General features: G+C 66.0%; 2 protein-coding genes across 2 annotated transcripts; both read right to left on the minus strand.

The window, feature by feature from the left end:
- Positions 1 to 753: 753 nt before the first annotated feature.
- Positions 754 to 1,751, minus strand: LOC138843080 (interferon-induced transmembrane protein 3). The gene is made up of 2 exons (XM_070053642.2): positions 1,444 to 1,751; positions 754 to 1,060 (listed from the first exon to the last, which is right to left on the minus strand). Exons 1-2 carry the CDS (start codon positions 1,687 to 1,689, stop codon positions 893 to 895), a joined length of 414 nt encoding a protein of 137 aa, XP_069909743.1. The 5' UTR covers positions 1,690 to 1,751; the 3' UTR covers positions 754 to 892.
- Positions 1,752 to 12,327: 10,576 nt separating this feature from the next.
- LOC100353245 (interferon-induced transmembrane protein 1) lies at positions 12,328 to 13,277 on the minus strand. The gene is made up of 2 exons (XM_070053985.2): positions 13,017 to 13,277; positions 12,328 to 12,634 (listed from the first exon to the last, which is right to left on the minus strand). Exons 1-2 carry the CDS (start codon positions 13,197 to 13,199, stop codon positions 12,467 to 12,469), a joined length of 351 nt encoding a protein of 116 aa, XP_069910086.2. The 5' UTR covers positions 13,200 to 13,277; the 3' UTR covers positions 12,328 to 12,466.
- Between the last annotated feature and the right edge of the window lie 8,467 nt (positions 13,278 to 21,744).

Consider the following 21,744-nt stretch of genomic DNA (forward strand, 5'->3'; position numbering starts at 1 on the left):
ACTGACAGCGCCAGGGCCTGAGGCACCACCCAGCCCACCCCTGACACCAGGGTCACCAAAGGACCCCCACCCAGGAGCTTGTGGTCACCTGCTCCCATGTCCTCCTCAGATCCTACCACTGCCCTGGCCACCAGCAGGGGGCGCCACAGGCCTTCCCTATGTCCCCTAGCCAGGGCGGATTCCAGGAGATTGCAGGGGAAAGTGACCCAAAACTGGGGGCCAGAATTGATGGGGGGAGCGGTGGGTACAGCCACCCCAGCTCCCACCTCAGACGCCCAGCAGGTCGTGGGCACAGCCAGCCTGAGGCCATGCGGAACCCAGAAAAGGAAGTCCCCTGGGTGGGACAGGGCCAGAGCTCAGGACATTGAGACTTCTCTGCAGCCGAACACAGGTCTCCCCACCCCCACCCCAGAGGAGCAGGGACACTGACCCTGGACCGCCCGGGAGGGCCCCTCAGCTGTCCCCATGACACAGGTCCCCCCAGCTCCTGCCCAGGCCCAGAGCCGCACACATCCAGCCCCTGTGGCTGCCCCAGCCAGCTCAGAGCCAGGCAGAGCTGCGCCCAGGGCCCAGGCTGTGCTGGACACACTGTGCCCCCAGTCAGGCCTCAGGCCTGCAGCAGAGGGACCCCAACCCAAGGCCTTGGTCCAGCTGCTGCCTCCAGCAGGAACCAGAGGGCCTGCCCTGCTGAGCACATGGCCGCCGCAGCCCCGGTGGGGCTCGGCAGCGCCCCCCTCACCACTGTCGCAGCACTGTCGCGCACACACGCACTTTATTGAGCCCCGCTCTGGACAAAATACTCCCGGGGACACGGGGTCCAGGGGCAGGGCCGGCAGCCAGGGTGCGGGGAGCAGAGGCCGGCGCCGGACGCGCTGTCTCCAGGTGTCCTCTGCTAGGGAGAAATGGCGTGGAAGATGGCAGCCGAGCTGGTGGCGATGACGACGATGGCTACCACGGTCAGGAGGAGGCTGCCGATCAGTGCACAGATGTTCAGGCACTTGGCAGTGGAGGCGTAGGCCTGGGCCCCGGTCACGTCGCCCACCATCTTCCTGTCCCTGGCCTGGGCGGGGGGGGTCAGCCCCAGATCAGTATCCCCCCCAGATCCCACCCTCCTGCTCTTGGCCCCTGTGCTGGCCCCAGAGTCCGCAGTGTGAGGGCTGCAGCATCTGGTGGGGGCAGAAGGGAGGATTTCCGGGGCTGGAGGGGCAAAGGCCAACCCCGCCTGACCGGGTCGCCCCCACGCGGCCTGATCCTCAGCCTGTGAGGTTCCCTAAGCTCCCCCACCCCAGCCCCAACACACACACACACACACACACACACGGGGGAGGGCACACACAGGAGACAGGTCCACACAACTAAGGCCACACACACCCAGCACCGCCTGGCAGGGGAGCTGCAGCCCCCGCCCCCGCTTCCCTGGAGACCCCCGGGCGCCCACCGCACCTTCACGGAGTAGGCGAACGCCACGAAGCCCAGGCAGCACCAGTTCATGAAGAGCGTGTTGAACAGGGACCAGACCACGTGGTCGGGCACGGAGACCTCGCTGTGGACGTTGATGACGGTGGAGGCCACGGCCGCCGAGTGCGGGGCCCCCAGCACTGCTATCTGGTGCTCCTCTCTGAGCTCCTCATAGTTTGGGGTGCGGCTGGTGCTGGCCGTGGAGAAGAAGGTTTTGGAAACGTTGCTCATGGCGCTGACTTGCTCCGAGTGTGCAGGGAGCTCTGGCCAGCTCGGCTGCCCCTCCTTTTCCTGGCAGTTTCGGTTTCTGTGAAGTTTCCATTTCCTGGCTTTGGGAGAAATTTGGAATAGTGCGCGTGGTGGGGGGGCAGGGGGAGGAGCACATTCCCGAGGATCAGATTACGTTTGTTTGTGCAATCTGGGAAGCTGGGCATTTGATCCTGGACCCTTGGTTGCCTTCCCCCAGCCTGGGTTCTCCACACCCCTGCCCCAGTCACAGCCCCCCACAGGAGCACCCCCACACCCTACTCTAGTCACAGCCCCCCCAGGGGCACCCCCACACCCTGCCCCAGTCACAGCCCCCCCCGAAGAGCACCCCCACACCCTGCCCCAGTCACAGCCCCCCAGGAGCACCCGCACACCCTGCCCCAGTCACAGCCCCCTGGGGAGCACCCCCAGACCCTGCCCCAGTCACAGCCCCCTGGGGAGCACCCCCACACCCTGCCCCAGTCACAGCCCCCTGGGGAGCACCCCCACACCCTGCCCCAGTCACAGCCCCCCAGGAGCACCCCCACACCCTGCCCCAGTCACAGCCCCCCCCCAGGAGCACCCCCACACCCTGCCCCAGTCACAGCCCCCCCAGGAGCACCCCCACACCCTGCCCCAGTCACAGTCCCCCAGGAGCACCCCCACACCCTGCCCCAGTCACAGCCCCCCCCAGGAGCACCCCCACACCCTGCCCCAGTCACAGCCCCCCCCAGGAGCACCCCCACACCCTGCCCCACGGCGTGATGCCTTCAAGGGCTTCCTGGCTTTGGGGAGGGGGAGAGGAGGCAAGGAGGAGCTGCTGTGCAGAGGCTGCCCAGTGGGGCTGAGTTTTGCTTCGGGGGCCCAGGAAGTGGGGGTTAACATCTGGGCAGAATATTCATCCGACTTCTTGGAGAGGGACGTGACTTCCTGGAGCTGGGGTCCACCCCTTTCCTCTCCGTTTATAGTCACTTCCGTGGGTGCAGCGTGGGCTGGGAGGGGCTTTCCTCTGCTAGGAGGCTGCAGGGAGGACCCAGCTGATTTGAATCGGGTCCTTGGCCTGAGTCTTGTCTTGGTCACCCCCTCCTGGGGCTGGGGTCTAGCTTTGTTCCCTGGAAGGCTGGGTCAGGTTCCAGCAGCTGCTGGGCTTATGGCGGGCCAGGCGGAGGAGGCCCGGGCTGCCTTCCCCTGCTGGCATGGGTGGGCGAGGGTGTTACGGGTGTGGCGTTTGTAGAGCTCCTCCCAGGGCTGTATCAGCAGCCTCCCTGGCACGGGGCTGGGAAGATTCCACTAAGATGTCCGCAGGGGAGGGCTGGGCCCACCTGCCAGGTTATGGGAGTTGCACAGACTCGTGACCATGCCCCCCCTTCAACCCCGTGCACGCCCTGAGCTTGTGCTGTGGCCCCTCTCACGCACACAGGCTCACATCACAGGCCCTCCCTCCCCAAATCCCCCCAGAGCAGTACCCCACACTCTTATGGGGCTCCGTGGGTGACACTCTCTCTTCTTTAGCTTCTTCGAGCTGGCACATGGACACGGAACTGGCTATGGCATCCCTGCTCTCTGTCCTGCGGTGTCTAGAGGTGGCCTGGGAAAGACTGTCCTTGGTCACATGGCCCAGGATGGGCTGGAAGCCCTGACTCATGACCTCATGGGCTGGAGGCCTGTGCTATGTGAGACACAAAACAGAGGCAGATGTTAAGGACACCAGGTCCAAAGAGATGCGGTGAGCGAGTAGACTTCACGACCAGACAGATGCCGGGCCAGGAGTTCAGCCCTGTCGGGCCTGGTCCTGGCGTTGTCTGGCCTCACCCAAGAAACGGTGAATATGGTTTGTGCCTGTCCAGTCTGACCCGGAGCCGGCATCTTGGAGCGTGGCACGGAGGCCCCTGGGGCAGTAGTTGGCACATCCGGGGCCCGCCCGCCGGAAGGCCTGCGCTTGGCAGCTGTCGCTGGGGCCCTGGCCGTGGCGGCCTCTCCCTGGGCAGAGGCTGTGTTTGGTTCTCTTTCCCGAAGGAGGGGCCGCGTTCTGGCCCCTGAGAGCCTGACACCGAGCTTTGCTGTCCCCCACCTAGGGACCCCCAGCCTGTTAGTGCGAGAGATGCCAGCGCTGCCTTGAGGTTGTGGGAGGGGGCGTGTGCCGGGCGGCCTGTGTCCTCTCTGGGGCCAGCTCTGTTCCCGGAGGTGAGGACCAGCCCCACGTGGCTGACCTCCTGCCAGCCCGGCTGTGCCTTTTCCTTGGACACCAGCGGCCCCGCTCTGCCAGGAGGCCGGGGGTGTAGTCAAATGCCTAAAACCAGAGTCTTGTTGGGGGAACAGACTAGCGAATCAGGTACGTCCCAGCTCCTTTCTCTGTCGCTCAGCAGCAAGGTCCTTTAGCTCTCCCACAGGTGCCTGTCCAAAAACGGGGTGCCCTCTGAGTCCTGTGGCAGCACCGCCCAGTCTGGCTGCCACTTTATGCCCCGTTTGCTAACCCTGTTACAGGCAAACAGGAACTGACAGGGACTTCTAGGCTGAGTTGAATCGGAGCAGTTTCCAAGGCCCGGCCAGGTGTGCCTGGGCAGGTTCCACTGAGGTGTCCCCGGGGGCAAGGCCAGGGGACGTGGGCGAGGCCCTGGCACGGAGACGCCGGGCTGCATGCCAGCCAGGCAGCTGCTCCCGGCCCCTCGTCGGGGGGCAGCGGCTGCCTCCTACCCAGCAGCCCAGCCGCCTGTCCCAAGCTGAAGTCCTGCTCCGGCGGGCGTCTGGGGAGCCCTCGACCCCACAGTCTCCAGGTGACTGGTCAGTGACCCAGCGGCCATTGCTGCCTGCCTCAGCGAGCTTTCCAGGCCTGCAGAGGGGACCTGGCCAGCTGCCCAGGGGCGCAGCAGTGATGCCCGGGCAGGAGGTGGCAGCATCTGAGCCCGCAGCAGTGCCCCCCCCCCCCAGTGCCAGAAGCCTTTTTGTTCTAATTAAACTTGTTTTCCACAGAGACCTTCCCAGGTCAGAAGAAGAAACAGGAGGCCTTGCCCTGGGCGTGGAGTGTGGCCGTCACAGTGTGTGTGTGGACGCAGCAGGGCTGTCAGTCCTTGGAGCCCAAGTACGCAGAGGCTGAACCACAGGCTCAGGCTTTGGATAAGAGCTTCCACCTGGGCCTTATGCCGGCACAGGAGGACCACTTCCTTTACAAGGCCTCGGTGTGGTCTGGGCACAGGGTCCTCCAGCACGCCAGAGCTGACGCAGACCGCTGCACAGACTGATCATGCTTATTTAAAAGGTGAGAAAGTGAACACCCCTTGTGAGTGGGCGGTGGGCCCAAGATTTGCCCCAAAGGAGCAGGGGTGGGGGAGGGGAGAGGGCGAACACCTGGCAGCCCTGGTCTGCTGGGAAAGGCCGGACCCCTCCCCGCTGTGGGCCTCTGTGAGCTGGGGCAGTGCCTCTGCAGGCACCACGGGCACCCACAAGCTCCCCAGGTGTCCCGTTTCCCGCAGGTGCTGGTGACGCAGAGGCACCTGGGAAAGGGGCGTTTTGCTTGGCAACATGGTGGCTTGTGGCTTCGAGCTCAGCTGTCCTAAACTGACTTCCTGCAGGTTTATCCCACAGTCCCTGTGCCCCTGACCTCACAGAGGGGCGGCTACTGGAAAACCCAGGCCCTGCGAGAGGACCTGGACCAGGGGCTCCAGGCAGAAAGATCTCGCTCTGCCTGTGGCCGGCAGCCCCTCCTGAGTGTGTGTGTCCCAGGCACTCCCCGAGCAGCTGTGTCCCTTTCCTGGGTGGCCCTCAGGCCAGGTCCAGGTTCTCCGGGCCCTAGAAGCTCTGGGCCTCTGGTCCTGGGGCCTCCTGTAGGCTCCCGGTTCTGACCCTTCGGCCTCTTCCCTAACCCTCCAGGGGTGCACCTGCTCTGGCACTCACCCCCTTCTCCCACGGGGAGCGGTCACCAATGGCCCCCTGAAGTCCTGTCCATTGGCAGAGCCGTGGGGGCCCTCAGAGGACACACGGGGGCCAGAGCACAAACCGCAGGGGCCAAGAGTGACATGGACGTGGCCTGCAGGCCTTCTGTTTGTTTCTGTTTAAAGTTTGTATTTATGCATTTGAGATGGAGAGGAAAAAATGAACAGAACTCCCACGCATGGCTCACTCCTCCAGTGCTGCCCTGGCTCAGGGCTAAGCCGGGTCCGAGGCTCCTGTGAGGCTGAGTGAGGGAAGCGGCGTGGGAGCCCCCCGGCGGCACTTCCATAGCCAGAGTGTCGCTTTAGTGCACGACCGCAGCCTGGGTGGCAGGGGCCCAGCTCTCCTGGGCAGCTCCCCCCACCCACCAGGGGCTGCTGGGTCCCTTACGAAATTCGGGGAGGAGTCTCGGGAACTGCCCATCCAGAAAACCAACCCAACAGCATCCCAGGAGGGGGAGGGGCGGGAAGCGGAGGCCCACGCTCACCCCCAGCAGAACACCCGCCTGGCGGGGCACTCTCGTGGCCGCCCTGGGCCGGCCTGTTGTGGAGACAGCAGAGGCGCTCTACAGCCACAACGGCCAGGTTCTCACTCGCTCTCCTGTCTGTGCCTCTAAGGCAATTCCTGCTGGCCGGGGGGCGGGAACGGATGTGGTGCAGCCCCAACCCCCGGCGCCCTGCCACTGCGGTGTGAAACACCCGAGCACTGAGGACAGAGCTGGTGGGGAGCTCTCTACGGCAGCCGCGCAGGCGGGTGTGCCCGTGTTCTCACACAGAAGGAGGAGCTGTGAGCCCCACGAGGCTCTGAAGCTGTTCTCCAGCCTGTCCAAGCCGCCTGGGCACCGCGAGAGCCGCGAAAACCAGGCCCGGCTGCCGACGGCTCCAGGCGTCCCTGCAGCTCTGCCCCCCACCCCTTCCCCCAGCTCTGCCCCCCACCCCTTCCCCCAGCTCTGCCCCTGCACCCCTTCCTCCAGCTCTGCCCCCCACCCCTTCCTCCAGCTCTGCCCCCCACCCCTTCCTCCAGCTCTGCCCCCCACCCCTTCCCCCAGCTCTGCCCCCCACCCCTTCCTCCAGCTCTGCCCCTCCACCCCTTCCTCCAGCTCTGCCCCGTGCACCCCTTCCTCCAGCTCTGCCCCCTGCACCCCTTCCCCCAGCTCTGCCCTCCACCCCTTCCTCCAGCTCTGCCCCCCACCCCTTCCTCCAGCTCTGCCCCTCCACCCCTTCCTCCAGCTCTGCCCCCTGCACCCTTCCTCCAGCTCTGCCCCCTGCACCCCTTCCTCCAGCTCTGCCCCTCCACCCCTTCCTCCAGCTCTGCCCCTGCACCCCTTCCTCCAGCTCCGCCCCCCACCCCTTCCTCCAGCTCTGCCCCTCCACCCCTTCCTCCAGCTCTGCCCCCTGCACCCCTTCCTCCAGCTCTGCCCCTCCACCCCTTCCTCCAGCTCTGCCCCCACCCCTTCCTCCAGCTCTGCCCCTCCACCCCTTCCTCCAGCTCTGCCCCCTGCACCCCTTCCTCCAGCTCTGCCCCCCACCCCTTCCTCCAGCTCTGCCCCCTGCACCCCTTCCCCCAGCTCTGCCCCCCACCCCTTCCTCCAGCTCTGCCCCCACCCCTTCCTCCAGCTCTGCCCCTCCACCCCTTCCCCCAGCTCTGCCCCCACCCCTTCCTCCAGCTCTGCCCCTCCACCCCTTCCTCCAGCTCTGCCCCTCCACCCCTTCCTCCAGCTCTGCCCCCACCCCTTCCTCCAGCTCTGCCCCTCCACCCCTTCCTCCAGCTCTGCCCCCTGCACCCCTTCCTCCAGCTCTGCCCCCCACCCCTTCCTCCAGCTCTGCCCCCTGCACCCCTTCCCCCAGCTCTGCCCCCCACCCCTTCCTCCAGCTCTGCCCCCACCCCTTCCTCCAGCTCTGCCCCTCCACCCCTTCCCCCAGCTCTGCCCCCACCCCTTCCTCCAGCTCTGCCCCTCCACCCCTTCCTCCAGCTCTGCCCCTCCACCCCTTCCTCCAGCTCTGCCCCCCATCCCTTCCCCCAGCTCTGCCCCCTGTACTCCTTCCTCCAGCTCTGCCCCTCCACCCCTTCCTCCAGCTCTGCCCCCCACCCCTTCCTCCAGCTCTGCCCCTGCACCCCTTCCTCCAGCTCTGCCCCTCCACCCCTTCCTCCAGCTCTGCCCCCCACCCCTTCCTCCAGCTCTGCCCCTGCACCTCTTCCTCTAGCTCTGCCGCCTGCATCCCTTCCCCCAGCTCTGCCCCCCACCCCTTCCTCCAGCTCTGCCCCCTGCACCCCTTCCTCCAGCTCTGCCCCTCCACCCCTTCCCCCAGCTCTGCCCCTCCACCCCTTCCCCCAGCTCTGCCCCCCACCCCTTCCTCCAGCTCTGCCCCCACCCCTTCCTCCAGCTCTGCCCCCACCCCTTCCTCCAGCTCTGCCCCTGCACCCCTTCCTCCAGCTCTGCCCCTCCACCCCTTCCTCCAGCTCTGCCCCCTGCACCCTTCCTCCAGCTCTGCCCCTGCACCCCTTCCTCCAGCTCTGCCCCTGCACCCCTTCCTCCAGTTCTGCCCCTGCACCCCTTCCTCCAGCTCTGCCCCCCACCCCTTCCTCCAGCTCTGCCCCCTGCACCCCTTCCCCCAGCTCTGCCCCCACCCCTTCCTCCAGCTCTGCCCCCTGCATCCCTTCCCCCAGCTCTGCCCCCCACCCCTTCCTCCAGCTCTGCCCCCCACCCCTTCCTCCAGCTCTGCCCCTCCACCCCTTCCTCCAGCTCTGCCCCCTGCATCCCTTCCCCCAGCTCTGCCCCCCACCCCTTCCTCCAGCTCTGCCCCCCACCCCTTCCTCCAGCTCTGCCCCTCCACCCCTTCCCCCAGCTCTGCCCCTCCACCCCTTCCCCCAGCTCTGCCCCCTGCACCCCTTCCTCCAGCTCTGCCCCCTGCACCCCTTCCTCCAGCTCTGCCCCTGCACCCCTTCCTCCAGCTCTGCCCCTCCACCCCTTCCTCCAGCTCTGCCCCCTGCACCCTTCCTCCAGCTCTGCCCCTGCACCCCTTCCTCCAGCTCTGCCCCCTGCACCCCTTCCTCCAGCTCTGCCCCCCACCCCTTCCTCCAGCTCTGCCCCCCACCCCTTCCTCCAGCTCTGCCCCTCCACCTCTTCCTCTAGCTCTGCCCCCTGCATCCCTTCCCCCAGCTCTGCCCCCCACCCCTTCCTCCAGCTCTGCCCCCCACCCCTTCCTCCAGCTCTGCCCCTCCACCCCTTCCCCCAGCTCTGCCCCTCCACCCCTTCCCCCAGCTCTGCCCCCTGCACCCCTTCCTCCAGCTCTGCCCCCACCCCTTCCTCCAGCTCTGCCCCTGCACCCCTTCCTCCAGCTCTGCCCCTCCACCCCTTCCTCCAGCTCTGCCCCCTGCACCCTTCCTCCAGCTCTGCCCCTGCACCCCTTCCTCCAGCTCTGCCCCCTGCACCCCTTCCTCCAGCTCTGCCCCCCACCCCTTCCTCCAGCTCTGCCCCTCCACCCCTTCCTCCAGCTCTGCCCCTGCACCCCTTCCTCCAGCTCTGCCCCCCCCACCCCTTCCTCCAGCTTCTGCCCCTGCACCCTCCACCCCGGCAGCCGAGGGCCCTGCCTCACACCTGGATTCTTCCTTGTGCCAACGACAACCTCCCAGGTGCACAGGCTGCCCTCAGCTGAGCCTCGCAGCCTCTGCCCACAGCCCCCCATCAGGAAACTCAAGCTGCTCCCGAAGAGGACACACCTGGCCAACAGCCACTTCTCCACCACAAGGAAGTAGAAGTTTCCGAGAATTAGACCTGGGAAAAGCACGGGCCACTGAGCTCCGCCCCTCCCACCCCAGCACAGAGGCCTCTGCCCCAGCCTTCTCGGCTGAACACACACGCCTCCCCAAGCCAGGAGATGCCTGAGGCCGGCCAGTGGGGCTGGGGTCTGTGGGTCCCTAGACATAGGTAGAATGTCCACAAGCAGGCTGCCGGCTGGGGCTAGAAAGCTGTCTCCAGACCGACCGGCACCCCCCCACTAACAGCTTCCTGTGCTGCGTGTGTCACCTCGGGGCCTTAAATCTCATCTCCAGGGTGGGTGCAGTCTTTCACCCAGAGCTGGCAGAGGAGGGGTCTGAGCCCCTAAGGAGACAGACAGTCTCCAAGAGGCCCCCGCTATCTCCACGAGCCCCAAGCCAACTAACATACATGGCCGATGGGCACGCCCCCAGAATGACCCAAGGAACAGACAGCAATGCCTCGGGCACCCGGACACTCCCTCAGAGCCAGCGTCCTGCTCGGGCACTCGCCGGGGCTCCTCTCAGACCAGACGCTTTCTCTGTCGCTTGCCTATCAAACAAGTTTCTTTTCTGTCTAATAAAAGTTTCTGCCTCTTTGCAAATTGTTTTTCAGCTTTTTATTTCTGTACTAAGCTGAGGACTCGCTCTGGCAACCACACTCCCCTCCACGACGGCTAACAATGCCCAAGGAGGAGCACCAGGTGGAGGTGCTGGGGGCCCCGTGCTCGGCGGCCGTGGCCTCCACCGTCATCAACGTCCACAGCGAGGTCTCCGTGCCCGACCACGTGGTCTGGTCCCTGTTCAACACGCTCTTCATGAACTGGTGCTGCCTGGGCTTCGTGGCGTTCGCCTACTCCGTGAAGGTGCGGTGGGCGCCCGGGGGTCTCCAGGGAAGCGGGGGCGGGGGCTGCAGCTCCCCTGCCAGGCGGTGCTGGGTGTGTGTGGCCTTAGTTGTGTGGACCTGTCTCCTGTGTGTGCCCTCCCCGGTGTGTGTGTGTGTGTGTGTGTGTGTGTGTTGGGGCTGGGGTCGGGGGAGCTTAGCCCGTCCCGGGTGGTGGGGTCTCCAGTGGCTGGGAGACAGGAGGGTCATCTGCTGTGGACACACTACAGAAGCCCACCCACCAAACGGAAGGGCCAGCTCCTTGAAGGCAAACCTGGCAGGTACTTCCTGCCTAGAGACTGCCCCAACACACCTGGCAGGTACCTCCTGCCTAGAGAGACTGCCCCCACGAGCGACCCTGGGGCATGGGGCGTCGGCCTTCCCACTGGCCTCGGCTGTCCGCTGCACCCTCCACTCCTGCATTGCCTTTTGGGGGACCCCAGGTTTCCCACGCTCCTGCGGGACAGTGGGTGAGCCGTCCTGTCTGCCTCCCACCCCTGCCGCCTCCCCTTCCCGCCCCTCTGTGCACCCCCCGGGAGGGAGGCGGGCTGGGGTGGGGCCCTGAGTGTGTAGGGGGCAGTGGATGGAAGATGTGTGACACACCAAAGACCCACAATGCTCCGGAAGCCAGCTCTCTCCATCGGAAGGCCCGCCCGGGCTGTGGTAACTTGGAGGGAGGGTCCGTCGGAGCCTGGGCGGCCTCTCACCCTTCCTGGGGACAACGTTCACCTCCTGCGTGTGTGCGCGCCCTGACGCTGCCCAGCCGGGGTCACGGAGGCCAGGCACCTGGACACAGGGGCAGCCCCTGCACCCCTGCAGCCCAGAGTTCCTTGCAGGCAGGCCTGGGAGTGGAGGACGTCAGTGCCAGGGAGGCCCTGGTGCGGTGAGCGCCGGGCGGGGCGCCCCATGGACGCTCTCATGGGCCTAATGCTGGGACCCACTGGAGTCCACGCCTGGGGTCCACTCAGGGCTCCCTTGAGGAACCCCCTGGGCCCAGCGCCCCCAGAGCTCCAGCGTCTCACTTGAGGCCTCGAGAACCGTCATGCTCCCAGGCGGTTCCAGGGCCACGCCAGGCCGAGGGGCCTGCTCCCAGCAGCCCAAGGCGCCGAGCCATCCTCACCCTCACACGCCCAGCAGTGTGGATGCCTTGAAGGCCCACTCAGGGCGGAGAGGGACCACATGGGACATGACAGAAACACTGCCGGGTGGTCCCTGAGCACCTGTGGGGAAGACAGGAAATGAAGCCCACACTCGGCCGCAGTGGAACAGAAACACCGGGAAGGCACAGGCAGGACGTGTGGGGCGTGCCAAGGACTCCACCCCCTACCTTGTTCCGGCCTGGGACTCTTCCCCAGGCCCGGCTGCAGTGCGGGTGCCCCAAGAGCATCCCCTTGCCACGCACACGCCGAGACCTCCACAGAGAGGAGGCCATGGGGACCGGTCCACCTGGGGTCTCCTGGGCTACAGAGCTGCTGAAGAGGGAGTGACACAAAGCTGGGGTCCAGAATGGGCAGGGTAAGAGTTGGGATGGTCGCACCAGCTGCTCATCCAGCGGTGTTCCTGGCTAGCCCCCGGGGCCTCCCGGTGCCTTCATGGAGACTGAAAAACCAGCGAAGGAAGCTGTGCTCCGGGTGGGGCTGGGCTTCTGCCCAGGGATGGCAGGAGCCTAAAGAAATCAAGGTCTTGCCCCTCTGCTAGCCACTGCCCCCACCCCAGAGGAGCAGGGACACTGACCCTGGACCGCCCGGGAGGGCCCCTCAGCTGTCCCCATGACACAGGTCCCCCCAGCTCCTGCCCAGGCCCAGAGCCGCACACATCCAGCCCCTGTGGCTGCCCCAGCCAGCTCAGAGCCAGGCAGAGCTGCGCCCAGGGCCCAGGCTGTGCTGGACACACTGTGCCCCCAGTCAGGCCTCAGGCCTGCAGCAGAGGGACCCCAACCCAAGGCCTTGGTCCAGCTGCTGCCTCCAGCAGGAACCAGAGGGCCTGCCCTGCTGAGCACATGGCCGCCGCAGCCCCGGTGGGGCTCGGCAGCGCCCCCCTCACCACTGTCGCAGCACTGTCGCGCACACACGCACTTTATTGAGCCCCGCTCTGGACAAAATACTCCCGGGGACACGGGGTCCAGGGGCAGGGCCGGCAGCCAGGGTGCGGGGAGCAGAGGCCGGCGCCGGGCGCGCTGTCTCCAGGTGTCCTCTGCTAGGGAGAAATGGCGTGGAAGATGGCAGCCGAGCTGGTGGCGATGACGACGATGGCTACCACGGTCAGGAGGAGGCTGCCGATCAGCGCACAGATGTTCAGGCACTTGGCAGTGGAGGCGTAGGCCTGGGCCCCGGTCACGTCGCCCACCATCTTCCTGTCCCTGGCCTGGGGGGGGGGTCAGCCCCAGATCAGTATCCCCCCCAGATCCCACCCTCCTGCTCTTGGCCCCCGTGCTGGCCCCAGAGTCCGCAGTGTGAGGGCTGCAGCGTCTGGTGGGGGCAGAAGGGAGGATTCCCGGGGCTGGAGGGGCAAAGGCCAACCCCGCCTGACCGGGTCGCCCCCACGCGGCCTGATCCTCAGCCTGTGAGGTTCCCTAAGCTCCCCCACCCCAGCCCCAACACACACACACACACACACACACACACACACACACGGGGGAGGGCACACACAGGAGACAGGTCCACACAACTAAGGCCACACACACCCAGCACCGGGAGCTGCAGCCCCCGCCCCCGCTTCCCTGGAGACCCCCGGGCGCCCACCGCACCTTCACGGAGTAGGCGAACGCCACGAAGCCCAGGCAGCACCAGTTCATGAAGAGCGTGTTGAACAGGGACCAGACCACGTGGTCGGGCACGGAGACCTCGCTGTGGACGTTGATGACGGTGGAGGCCACGGCCGCCGAGCGCGGGGCCCCCAGCATCTCCACCTGGTGCTCCTCCTTGGACATCTCCTGACTGGCGAGCAGAGAGGCTGGGGCACTGTGCTGCCTGGGGCAGACGCCTCCTAGTACGGGTGTCTGGGGACTGTTTCCTTTCTCAGAAGTTTGTTTCCTGCAGGGGACTGAGGGGAGGAACACATTTCTCATGATCAAATTACGGTTCCCAGGGCGATGATGGGCTGGTCTAAGCCGACCCCACCCCAGCTAGGGCGTGGAGGGGCTCTGGGTTCCTGGAGTCCTCCACTGGCGCAGGCCTTCCCTCTTCCTGGCCAGAGAGCCTGCCTGGCCCCAGCCCCGGGGCAAGTGGCAATTTCTGTGTAATATATTACACAGAATTTGTCATTTTAATCTTTAAAATTTTTTAAATATAAGGCCGATGCTGTGGCGCAGTGGGTCAGCTGCCTCCTGCAGTGCCAGCATTCCATATGGCCACTGGGTTGAGTCCCGGCTGCTCCACTTTCTACAGCTCTCTGCTGTAGCCTGGGAAAGCAGCAGAAGATGGCCTAACTCCTTGGGCCCCTGCACCCGCGTGGGAGACCCGGAAGAAGCTCCTGGCTCCTGGCAATGCATTTTTTCTATTTGAGAAAAACAGAGACAGAGAGAAAGAAACAGAGACTGAGACAGGGAGAGGGAGAGATCTTTCGTTTGCTCATTCACTCCCCAGATCCAGGTCTGTGTGAGGCAACGCCAGGAGTCAGGGGCTCCGTCCGGGTCTCCCCGGCGGGCAGCAGGGATCAGAGTTCTTGTCCTCACCTGCTTCCCACCAAGGGCATTACCAGGGAGCTGGTGAGAGCCAGGCAGCAGGACAGGTGAGGTCTGGGACCGGCTCAGGTTCTGGGAAACCAAGTCCAGCCGAGACCGGACAGTCTGGACAGGCGGCGCACAAGGCAAGTGAGGGGCTGGGCTTTCATCCGGCTGAAGAGGTGTTAGGTAGGAAGCCACAAATCAGCCTCTGTGTGACAAGGGCATCTGCATTTCAAAGTCACCCCCACCCTTCCAGGTGCAGCCCAGCATCTGCGTTTCAGAGTCCTGGCCGCTCTGATGACCCCCAGGGGGTCCCGCCCCTTCTACCTGGCCTGATAAGCATCCTTCCTCTACGGCGGGCACCCCAGAGAGGAGCCCCTTGGCCAACGCCAGCCAGGCTTCCCCTGTCTGACAGCTTCAGGGGGAAAACTCAGAAAGGAATTTTTCCTACTTACACCCAACAAGTCCTCTGTTCTGGAGGAGAGGGGGAGGGAAAAGGCAGAAGGCAAGACCCAGCCCCTTAGAAACCCAGCCTAAGGAACTGGGCACTCTCTTAGGTCCTGTCTGGAGCAGAGCCCGTCCCTACCCTAATAAACCTTGCTTTGCACTGCTCTCTGTCTCACGCCTGATTCTTTCTTGCGTGAAGACACGGACCCTTAGCTTCTCCGGTAGCAGACGCCACTGGAAACTTTCCTCCTCTCTGTTTCACAAGTGCCCTCTGCAGCTTGTCTGATTTGCCAAGTCTGGGGGAAGTTGAGCGAGCTTGGTTTCTGCACCGGGGGTCCCTGGGAGGAAGTGGGAGAGGGTGACAGCTGCCAGCCCTGTTGCCCACTGGGAGCTGTGGCTTAACCAACAGGGACTGAATTCTGCCGCTGGCTGTTGTCCGGGGCAACCGAAACCTGTCTTGGTGTCCACGGAGACTTTGGGGCTTCACAGCACCGGGTGTTATTCAGAAGTCAGGGCTCAGGATGGCCAAGCGCCTGCCAAGGGTCAGCTGCTTTGCCTGGCTCAGGGCAGGGCTGCTGTGGGCTCCTCCTCTGTGACAGCTCTCATTTCTCCCCAGAGAACCCACGCCCTAAGGCCCCAGGAAGACCCAGCCATCATGGGTGGCGGTGGAGAGCACGGCTCACAGCCCTCGGCCAGCAGAGGAGCTTGGCGAGGCCCTCGCTGACTGCCCACTTCTGCAGGGCGCTCAGTCCAAGCTGACACCACCCGCTGGAGACGGGGCCCCACCCTGTGCAGGTGCCAGTCCCAAGTCTGGGCCTGCGGAGTTTCTGGGCAACCAGCCACAAGCCAGGGCTCGCACAGCCCTGTGCTTGGTCCAGCTGCTCTGCTGGAGCTGCTCGCAGCGTGCGGGAGGCATTTACTGCAAAGGCCCGGGATGGCACGGAGGCGGAGTGCACTCCGACCTCTGCCCTCGGGGGTTTGCCACAATCGACATCACTGCCAAGCTCATTGGCAGCCCTCCCTCCCTGGAGGTCGGGGCATGGGAGGGGTGGCCCATAAAGTGCCAGTTGGAGTCCCAGCTGCCCCACTTCCTGCTCACGGCCTGGGAAAGCAGCAGAAAACAGCCCCAGTTCTCGGGCCCCTGCACCCGCGTGGGAGACCCGGAAGAAGCTCCTGGCTCCTGGCTTCAGCCTGGCCCAGCTTTGGCCCTTGCAGCCACGTGGGGAGTGAACCAGCAGATGGAACCCCCCTCCTCTCCCCACCCTCGTCACTCTGCCTCTCAAATAAAACAAATAAATCTTCTTGTAGAAGTTAGTAGACAGTTACTCAGGGTGGAGTAGAGTGGCCAAGGCCTGGGAGACACACAGGCCCAGGAAGGGGGCAGCGTGGCCAGAGCCCAGCCAGAACCTGCGCAGCACCGGGTGGGCTGGACGCCACCTCCACTGGGAGCGGCTGAGGTGGCTCAGGCCCCGGGGGCGCAGCATCCAAGGGACATGGGCCTGGTGGGGGCAGGGGCAGCTCTGGGTGGACACCCCGCCCCGCAGGGGGCTCAGCAGGTGGTCGTCACCGGTCACAGAGGGGAGGGCAGTTGCTGGAGCGAGTCTCCTGGGTTCTTTTCCTCAGCTCAGTACAGAAATTAAAGAGCCGGGAGAGAACTTGCAAAGAGGCAGAAACTTTTACTTGATTGGCAGGCGACAGAGAAAGCGTCTGGTCCGAGGGGAGAGCAGGCGGAGTGCCCGAGTGGACGCTGGCTCTGAGGGAGCATCCGGGTTTCTAAGGCATTGCTGTCTGTTCACGGGGTCATCCTACTGGGGGTGCCCGCTGGACGGCAGTTTCACATACGTATGTTGATTGGCTTGGGGCTCATGGAGGTAGCAGGGTCTCTTGGAGACTCTCTCCTTAGGGGCTCAGCCCCTCCCCTGCCAGCTCTGGGTGAAGGACCACCCTGGCGGTGAGAGTCCAGGTGGCAAGGTCACACACCGCAGCACAAGCTGTTAGTGGGGGGTGCCGGTCGGTCCGGAGACGGCTTTCCAGCCACAGCCGGCAGCCTGCTTGTGCAGGGCGTTCCACCTACGTCTGAGGGGCCCGCAGACCCCAGCCCCACTGGCCGGCCTCATGATCCCCCCTTTTGCCCACACAGCAACCTCTGCAGGGGCACCTCCACCCCCAGATGCCCACCCAGAGGACCAAGCCCCGTCCCCGCCCTCGGCTCCACGTGGGGTCAGCCTCTGCCTCTCTGCGGGTCTCAGGCTGACCGTGGGGCCCCCCAGCACGCGCAGGGTGAAGCTGCCTCCACGCCTCTCAGACTGGAGGAGGAACAGGATGAATTAAAAGCTAAGCTGCACGGCAACGCCCCCTGGGGCCACCTGGAGGAATAGCAACAGTCTGTCCCGTTCTCAGCGCAGGCCAGAGGCTGTGAAATCGAAGGCGGGAACAGAACCCCCTACTTTGCTGGCGCGCGCGAGACGCCCCCTACAGGCAGGCGCCTCGCATGACCAGCGTCCCACAGTGCAGCAGTGACGGCTCAGGTCCCTGGGCCCCTGCACCTGCGTGGGCGACCCGGAGGAAGCTCCTGGCTCCTGGCTTCGGATCGGCCCAGCTCTGGCCGCTGCGGCCATTTGGGCGGAAAGGAAGATTCTCTCTCTCTCTCTCTCTCTCTCTCTCTCTCTCTCTCTCTCTCTGCCTTCTGCTAAATCGAAACCAAGCGCACAGAATCGCCCCCGCGAGTGCCCCTGGAACGGACAACGCACATTTCCGCGTGGGCTTGGGACGCCTTCCTGTGGCTCAGAAAGAGCCCAGCCTCTCCCCCTCACCTCCCGGAGCTCGCTCAGCTTTCCCTCACACAACTCAGGGTGCGAAGGGCGCCTGGAGCTCGCCCCCACCGCAGCTGCCCCAGAACCCGGGGGGGGAAATTCCCACCCGGGGAGGTAGGTCTGGGGTTCTCCCACGTCCCCCCAGAGACCGACCAAGCCAGGGCCTTCAATGTGACACGTTTTTATTATTTTATTTGAAACTCGGAGCTACAGAGAGAGAAAGTCTTCCATCCGCTGGTTCACTCCCCAAATGGCCATACCGGCCAGGGCTGGGCCAGGCCAAAGCCAGAACCGGCCGACAGGATGGCACCAGGACCCCGGGGCTTAACCACCTGGGTGAGAGGGGGCCTGCAGGGTTAGGGGAGGTCAGAGGCAGAACTCCGGCCACCGGCCACCTCCGTCAGGCCCTCTGTCAGGGACCCAGCAGATGGACGAAGCAGCGGAGGAGGGCACTGGGGTGCGGATCACCCCTTCCCTGGGCCAAGCCCAGAGCCACACACGAGCTGGGCTGGGGCACGGGGCCGGACCCTCCGAGTCTGAAGGCGCCCACTGCCCGGACCTCTCGCCCAGTCTGCCATGGCCACGGCCGCAGAACCCCAGCTCGGCCCGGGAGCGAGCAGCGTGCATGCAGCAGCCACCTGGAGTCAGCCGTGGCCCAGGCAGGGGTGGTGACGGGCACTGCAAGGACCTGTGCGTGTGGCTGTGGCCGCACGAGAGCACGTCCCCGGGCCCCAGCGTCCCCTCAGCCCATGGCCCCAGGTGCCCCGGGGAAGGCAGGCGCTGGGCCCCAGGCCCCTGAGAGGCCGCGGGCGCGCGCCTGGGCGTTAGCGTCCGGCCGGGTCCCTGCATGGCTGAGCACAGGGCCCTGCCCGAGCTGCCCGCTCCGGCCTCGCCCTGCAGGTCTCTTCCTGCTGAGCTTCTGCCTTTTTTAGATTTATTTTTGTTAGAAAGGCAGCGTGACCGAGAGCCCCTGCCAGGGTCTCCCACGCGGGAGGCAGGGCTCTGAGCACCTGGGCGCCCCTAGCTCTGGGTGTCAGCGGAGCAGCCGGGGTCAGGGGCTGGGGTCGTAGGCGGCACCTGCGCGGTGCTGCTGGAATGAGTGAATGCACACACGAACGAATGAATGCACGCGAAGAGAGCACGCGAGGAGCGACCTCTCAAGAACAAGACACGCCCACTACCTGAGCGGGCGCGGGGCGGCGGACCTCACCCCGCGCGGGCGGACCCTAAGCTCCCGTCCGCCGGGGCAGGGCCGACGCGGGGACTGCGCCGTGGCTGCGGGGCCCGGTCCTCCGTGCTGTCTGCGTTCTGCGGTTTATCTAACCGTTCTGGGGGGGGTCCCCCGTCGCTGGCCCCCTCCCTGGCCGCCCGCGGCAGGGAGCTGGGTGGGCGCGGAGGGCGAGGGGGCTGGGTTGGACCCTCGCCGTGTGCGGAAGCCCCGCCCGGGAGGGAACGCGGGGTCACAGCGCGGGACGCCAGAAGACCCCGACCGGCGTGGGCAGGCAGTGAGCGACCACCGCAGCCCCTTCCGCGCGCGGGTACCGGCCCCAGCTCGGTGGTGCCCCTCGTCCCGAGGCGGGAAGTCCCGCCCTAGCCCCGCCCACTGGCACCGAGAGGACCCGCCCCGTCCACTGGCCAGAGAAGCCCCGCCCTAACCCCGCCCACTGGTCAGAGAAACCCCGCCCCGGCTCGTCCACTGGTCCGAGAAGCCCCACCCCGGGTACACGGAAGCCCCGCCCTAGCCCCGCCTTTGGTACAGGGAAGCCCCGCCCCGCCGCTCCCCGGCCCGGCGTTCTCGCCCCGGCCGGGCGGCCACTGTCGGGACCGGGCCGGGCCTGCGGGGTCCCCGCCCCCTGCGCGGCCGCGCCCAGGCCTCCGGCTCCCTCCCCGCGCGCGCCTGCGGCCCGTGTCGGCGGCGGCGCCCGGGAGCGCTCGGCGGGCTCGGGGTTGGGCCGGCGGACGGAAGCCCCCTCTCTGTCACATGGCCTTGCGAATAAACTTTTTTATTTATTTTTGTTTAAGAGAAAATGGACAAATCCGGGTTTGTAGCTCCCAGTCGGCAATGACCTGGCTGGGTCAGGGGCCGGGCAGCCGATTGGCTCCGGCGGCCGTCCGTCTTATTAGCGTCGGACTTGGGGGTTGAACTGCGGGTGAGGTCTTGGCAGCCGATTGGCTCCGGCGGCCGTCCGTCTCCTTGGAGCAGGGGTTGGACGGCGGGTGAGGGCCGGGCAGCCGATTGGCTCCGGCGGCCGTCCGTCTTATTAGCGTCGGACTTAGGGTTTGAACTGCGGGTGAGGACCGGGCAGCCTATTGGCTCTGGCAGCCGTCCGTCTCCTTGGAGCAGGGGTTGGACTGCGGGTGAGGGCCGGGCAGCCGATTGGCTCGGGCCGACCGTCCATCTTATTAGCGTCGGACTTGGGGTTGGACTTTGGGTGAGGACCGGGCAGCCTATTGGCTCTGGCGGCCGCCCGTCTCCTTGGAGCAGGGGTTGGCCAGTGAGTGAGGGCCGGGCAGCTGATTGGCTTTGGCGGCTGTCCGTCTTATTAGCGTCGGACTTGGTGGTTGGACTGCGAGTGAGGGCCGGGCAGCCGATTGGCTCCGGCGGCCGTCCGTCTCACTGCAGCCGGGCTTGGGGGTTGGACTTTGGGTGAGGACCGGGCAGCCGATTGGCTCCGGCGGCCGTCCGTCTGCTTGGAGCTGGGGTTGGACTGCGGTGATCCCGGGCCATGAGCACCGGGAGTGTGGACCTGCCGAGCTGCGCGGTGTCCTACTCTTGTCCGCGTGACGGGTGACCCCGTGCCCAGGACCACCCACGGCTGTCCGTCCTTCAGCCGTGCGGGGAGGGGCCGTGGTGGGACACAGACGGTGGAAGGCGCGAGGTTTTACCCCGCATTGTTCACACCAAAACGTCTGGCGGCCAGTGTGGTCTGGGGGGTTGGGAGAGGGAGGAGGAGGGGCCGGACTTGCCGGGCGGGGCTCGGGGTCCTGGCCCATGGGCTCTGGCGCTGCCCTCTCTCTGCAGAGGGCGGCTTCCATCCCGGTCCTGTGAGCACCGCCGGCCTCGACCCCTGGTTCTGCAGGCGGGAACGCTCGGGCCGAGCCGTGGGCAGGCGTCCCTCGGAGGGCTGGGCCCCTCTCAGGACAGAATCCGAGAGTGCAGGGTCACTCGGTCATTCGGGCCGAGGACAGCAGGACCTCGGATGTCCTGGAGAGAACGCAGCTGGGCTGGGAGCCCACAGAGCTGATCGCAGGCTGTGCGGACGGCGGAGGGGGTGCGGGGTCGTCCCCTGCACCAGGGTGGCACCTGCACAGCTGGGGGGCTGCTCTCAGGGTGGGGGTCCAGGCCCGGCACTCGCCTGGGCTGCCAGAGCCGCCCCTCCCGGGGCCCCGAGCCGGGTCTGGGCCGCCGCCTCTCCCTGGTCACCGTCAGCTCGCTTTCTCCCTCCTGGGGGTCCCAGCGCCCGGCGGCCCCCCCCCCCCGAGTGTCACTGATGAGTGACCAGTCGCAGACCCCATAGCAGCTCTGAGCCGGCCTGGACCGGAACTCAAGCTGCCCAGGGCCAGCCAAGAGGGAGGGTAGCTGGCGGCGGCCCCGGAGTAGGGCGTAGGGAAGGGCCTCGCCCACTTCCCGATTGGAGCCTTGGGCGGACAGATGTGGGCCTGCCCCTCCCGCTTGTCCCTCCCTCCCTTCCGGGGGTCTCTGGGGGCTGTGCCCGCATCACCTCTGCCCTTTGCCCCCACCTGTCTCCTCCCAAGAGCATCGGGGGCTGGGCAGAGGCGTGGGTGCGGCTGCTTCAGGCGCTGGCTCCGGAGCGCCAGGTGTCACCTTTGGCCCTCTTGCAGGTGTTGAGACGAACCTGAGCCCCGCAGCCCGACCCAGCCGCACTGCATTCTGAGCCGCTGGGGGGACCCCACGTCCACACCCGGGGCCTGGCTGAGTCCCAGCTTTGCTCCGACCCAGCTCCGCCTGTCACGCACCTGCGTGGGGGTCATCACCGCCCCCCACCTGGGAGACCCCCGCGGCGCTCTGGGCTCTGTGCAGGCAGTCGTGGGGTGGAGTCGCAGATGGCAGCCATGCGCATGCGTGCCCTTGTCCGCGTTCCAGCGGCTGCACCTCCGACCCAGCTCCCTGTTCCAGCTCCTGGGGAAGCAGCCAGTGGCCCTAGTGCTCCACCCACGAGGGGGACCGGTTGGAGCTCCAGGCTTCTGGCTTCGTCTTGGCCCAGCCCCAGCCATTGCAGCCACTGGGGGTAACCATCGAATAGCCAGTCACTCGCTCTTTCTCAGTAACTCTGCCTTTGAAGCAGATAAATCCTCTCCAAAGAAAGAAAATCCACTTGAGAGGGGTTCACTCGCCATCTGGGTCAGGCTGAAGTCATGGGCAGGGGCTCAGGCAGGGCCTCCCTCCCCGGAGGCAGGAGTCCCTGAGCCGCCAGGCCAAGTGCCCACCCCACACACAACTCGAACACCTCGAAGACTCCTCATACGCCGGGATTTCAGATGTTCCCATGAGCCGTCTGCAGTACCTTCGTGTGAGTGCCGGGTGGGGA

Source organism: Oryctolagus cuniculus, chromosome 1 (assembly GCF_051225735.1).
Source record: "Oryctolagus cuniculus isolate XC-2025 breed Fujian yellow rabbit chromosome 1, ASM5122573v1, whole genome shotgun sequence".
NCBI classification, from domain to species: Eukaryota; Metazoa; Chordata; class Mammalia; order Lagomorpha; family Leporidae; genus Oryctolagus; species Oryctolagus cuniculus.

Bases quoted from the DNA above. Each gene is read 5' to 3' on its own strand.
- LOC100353245 (XM_070053985.2), bottom strand. From the start codon at position 13,199: ATGTCCAAGGAGGAGCACCAGGTGGAGATGCTGGGGGCCCCGCGCTCG. The intron at 12,635-13,016 runs GTGCGGTGGGCG...CCCCCCCCCCAG, and splicing joins CGTTCGCCTACTCCGTGAAG to GCCAGGGACAGGAAGATGGT.
- LOC138843080 (XM_070053642.2), bottom strand. From the start codon at position 1,689: ATGAGCAACGTTTCCAAAACCTTCTTCTCCACGGCCAGCACCAGCCGC. The intron at 1,061-1,443 runs GTGCGGTGGGCG...CCCCCCGCCCAG, and splicing joins CGTTCGCCTACTCCGTGAAG to GCCAGGGACAGGAAGATGGT.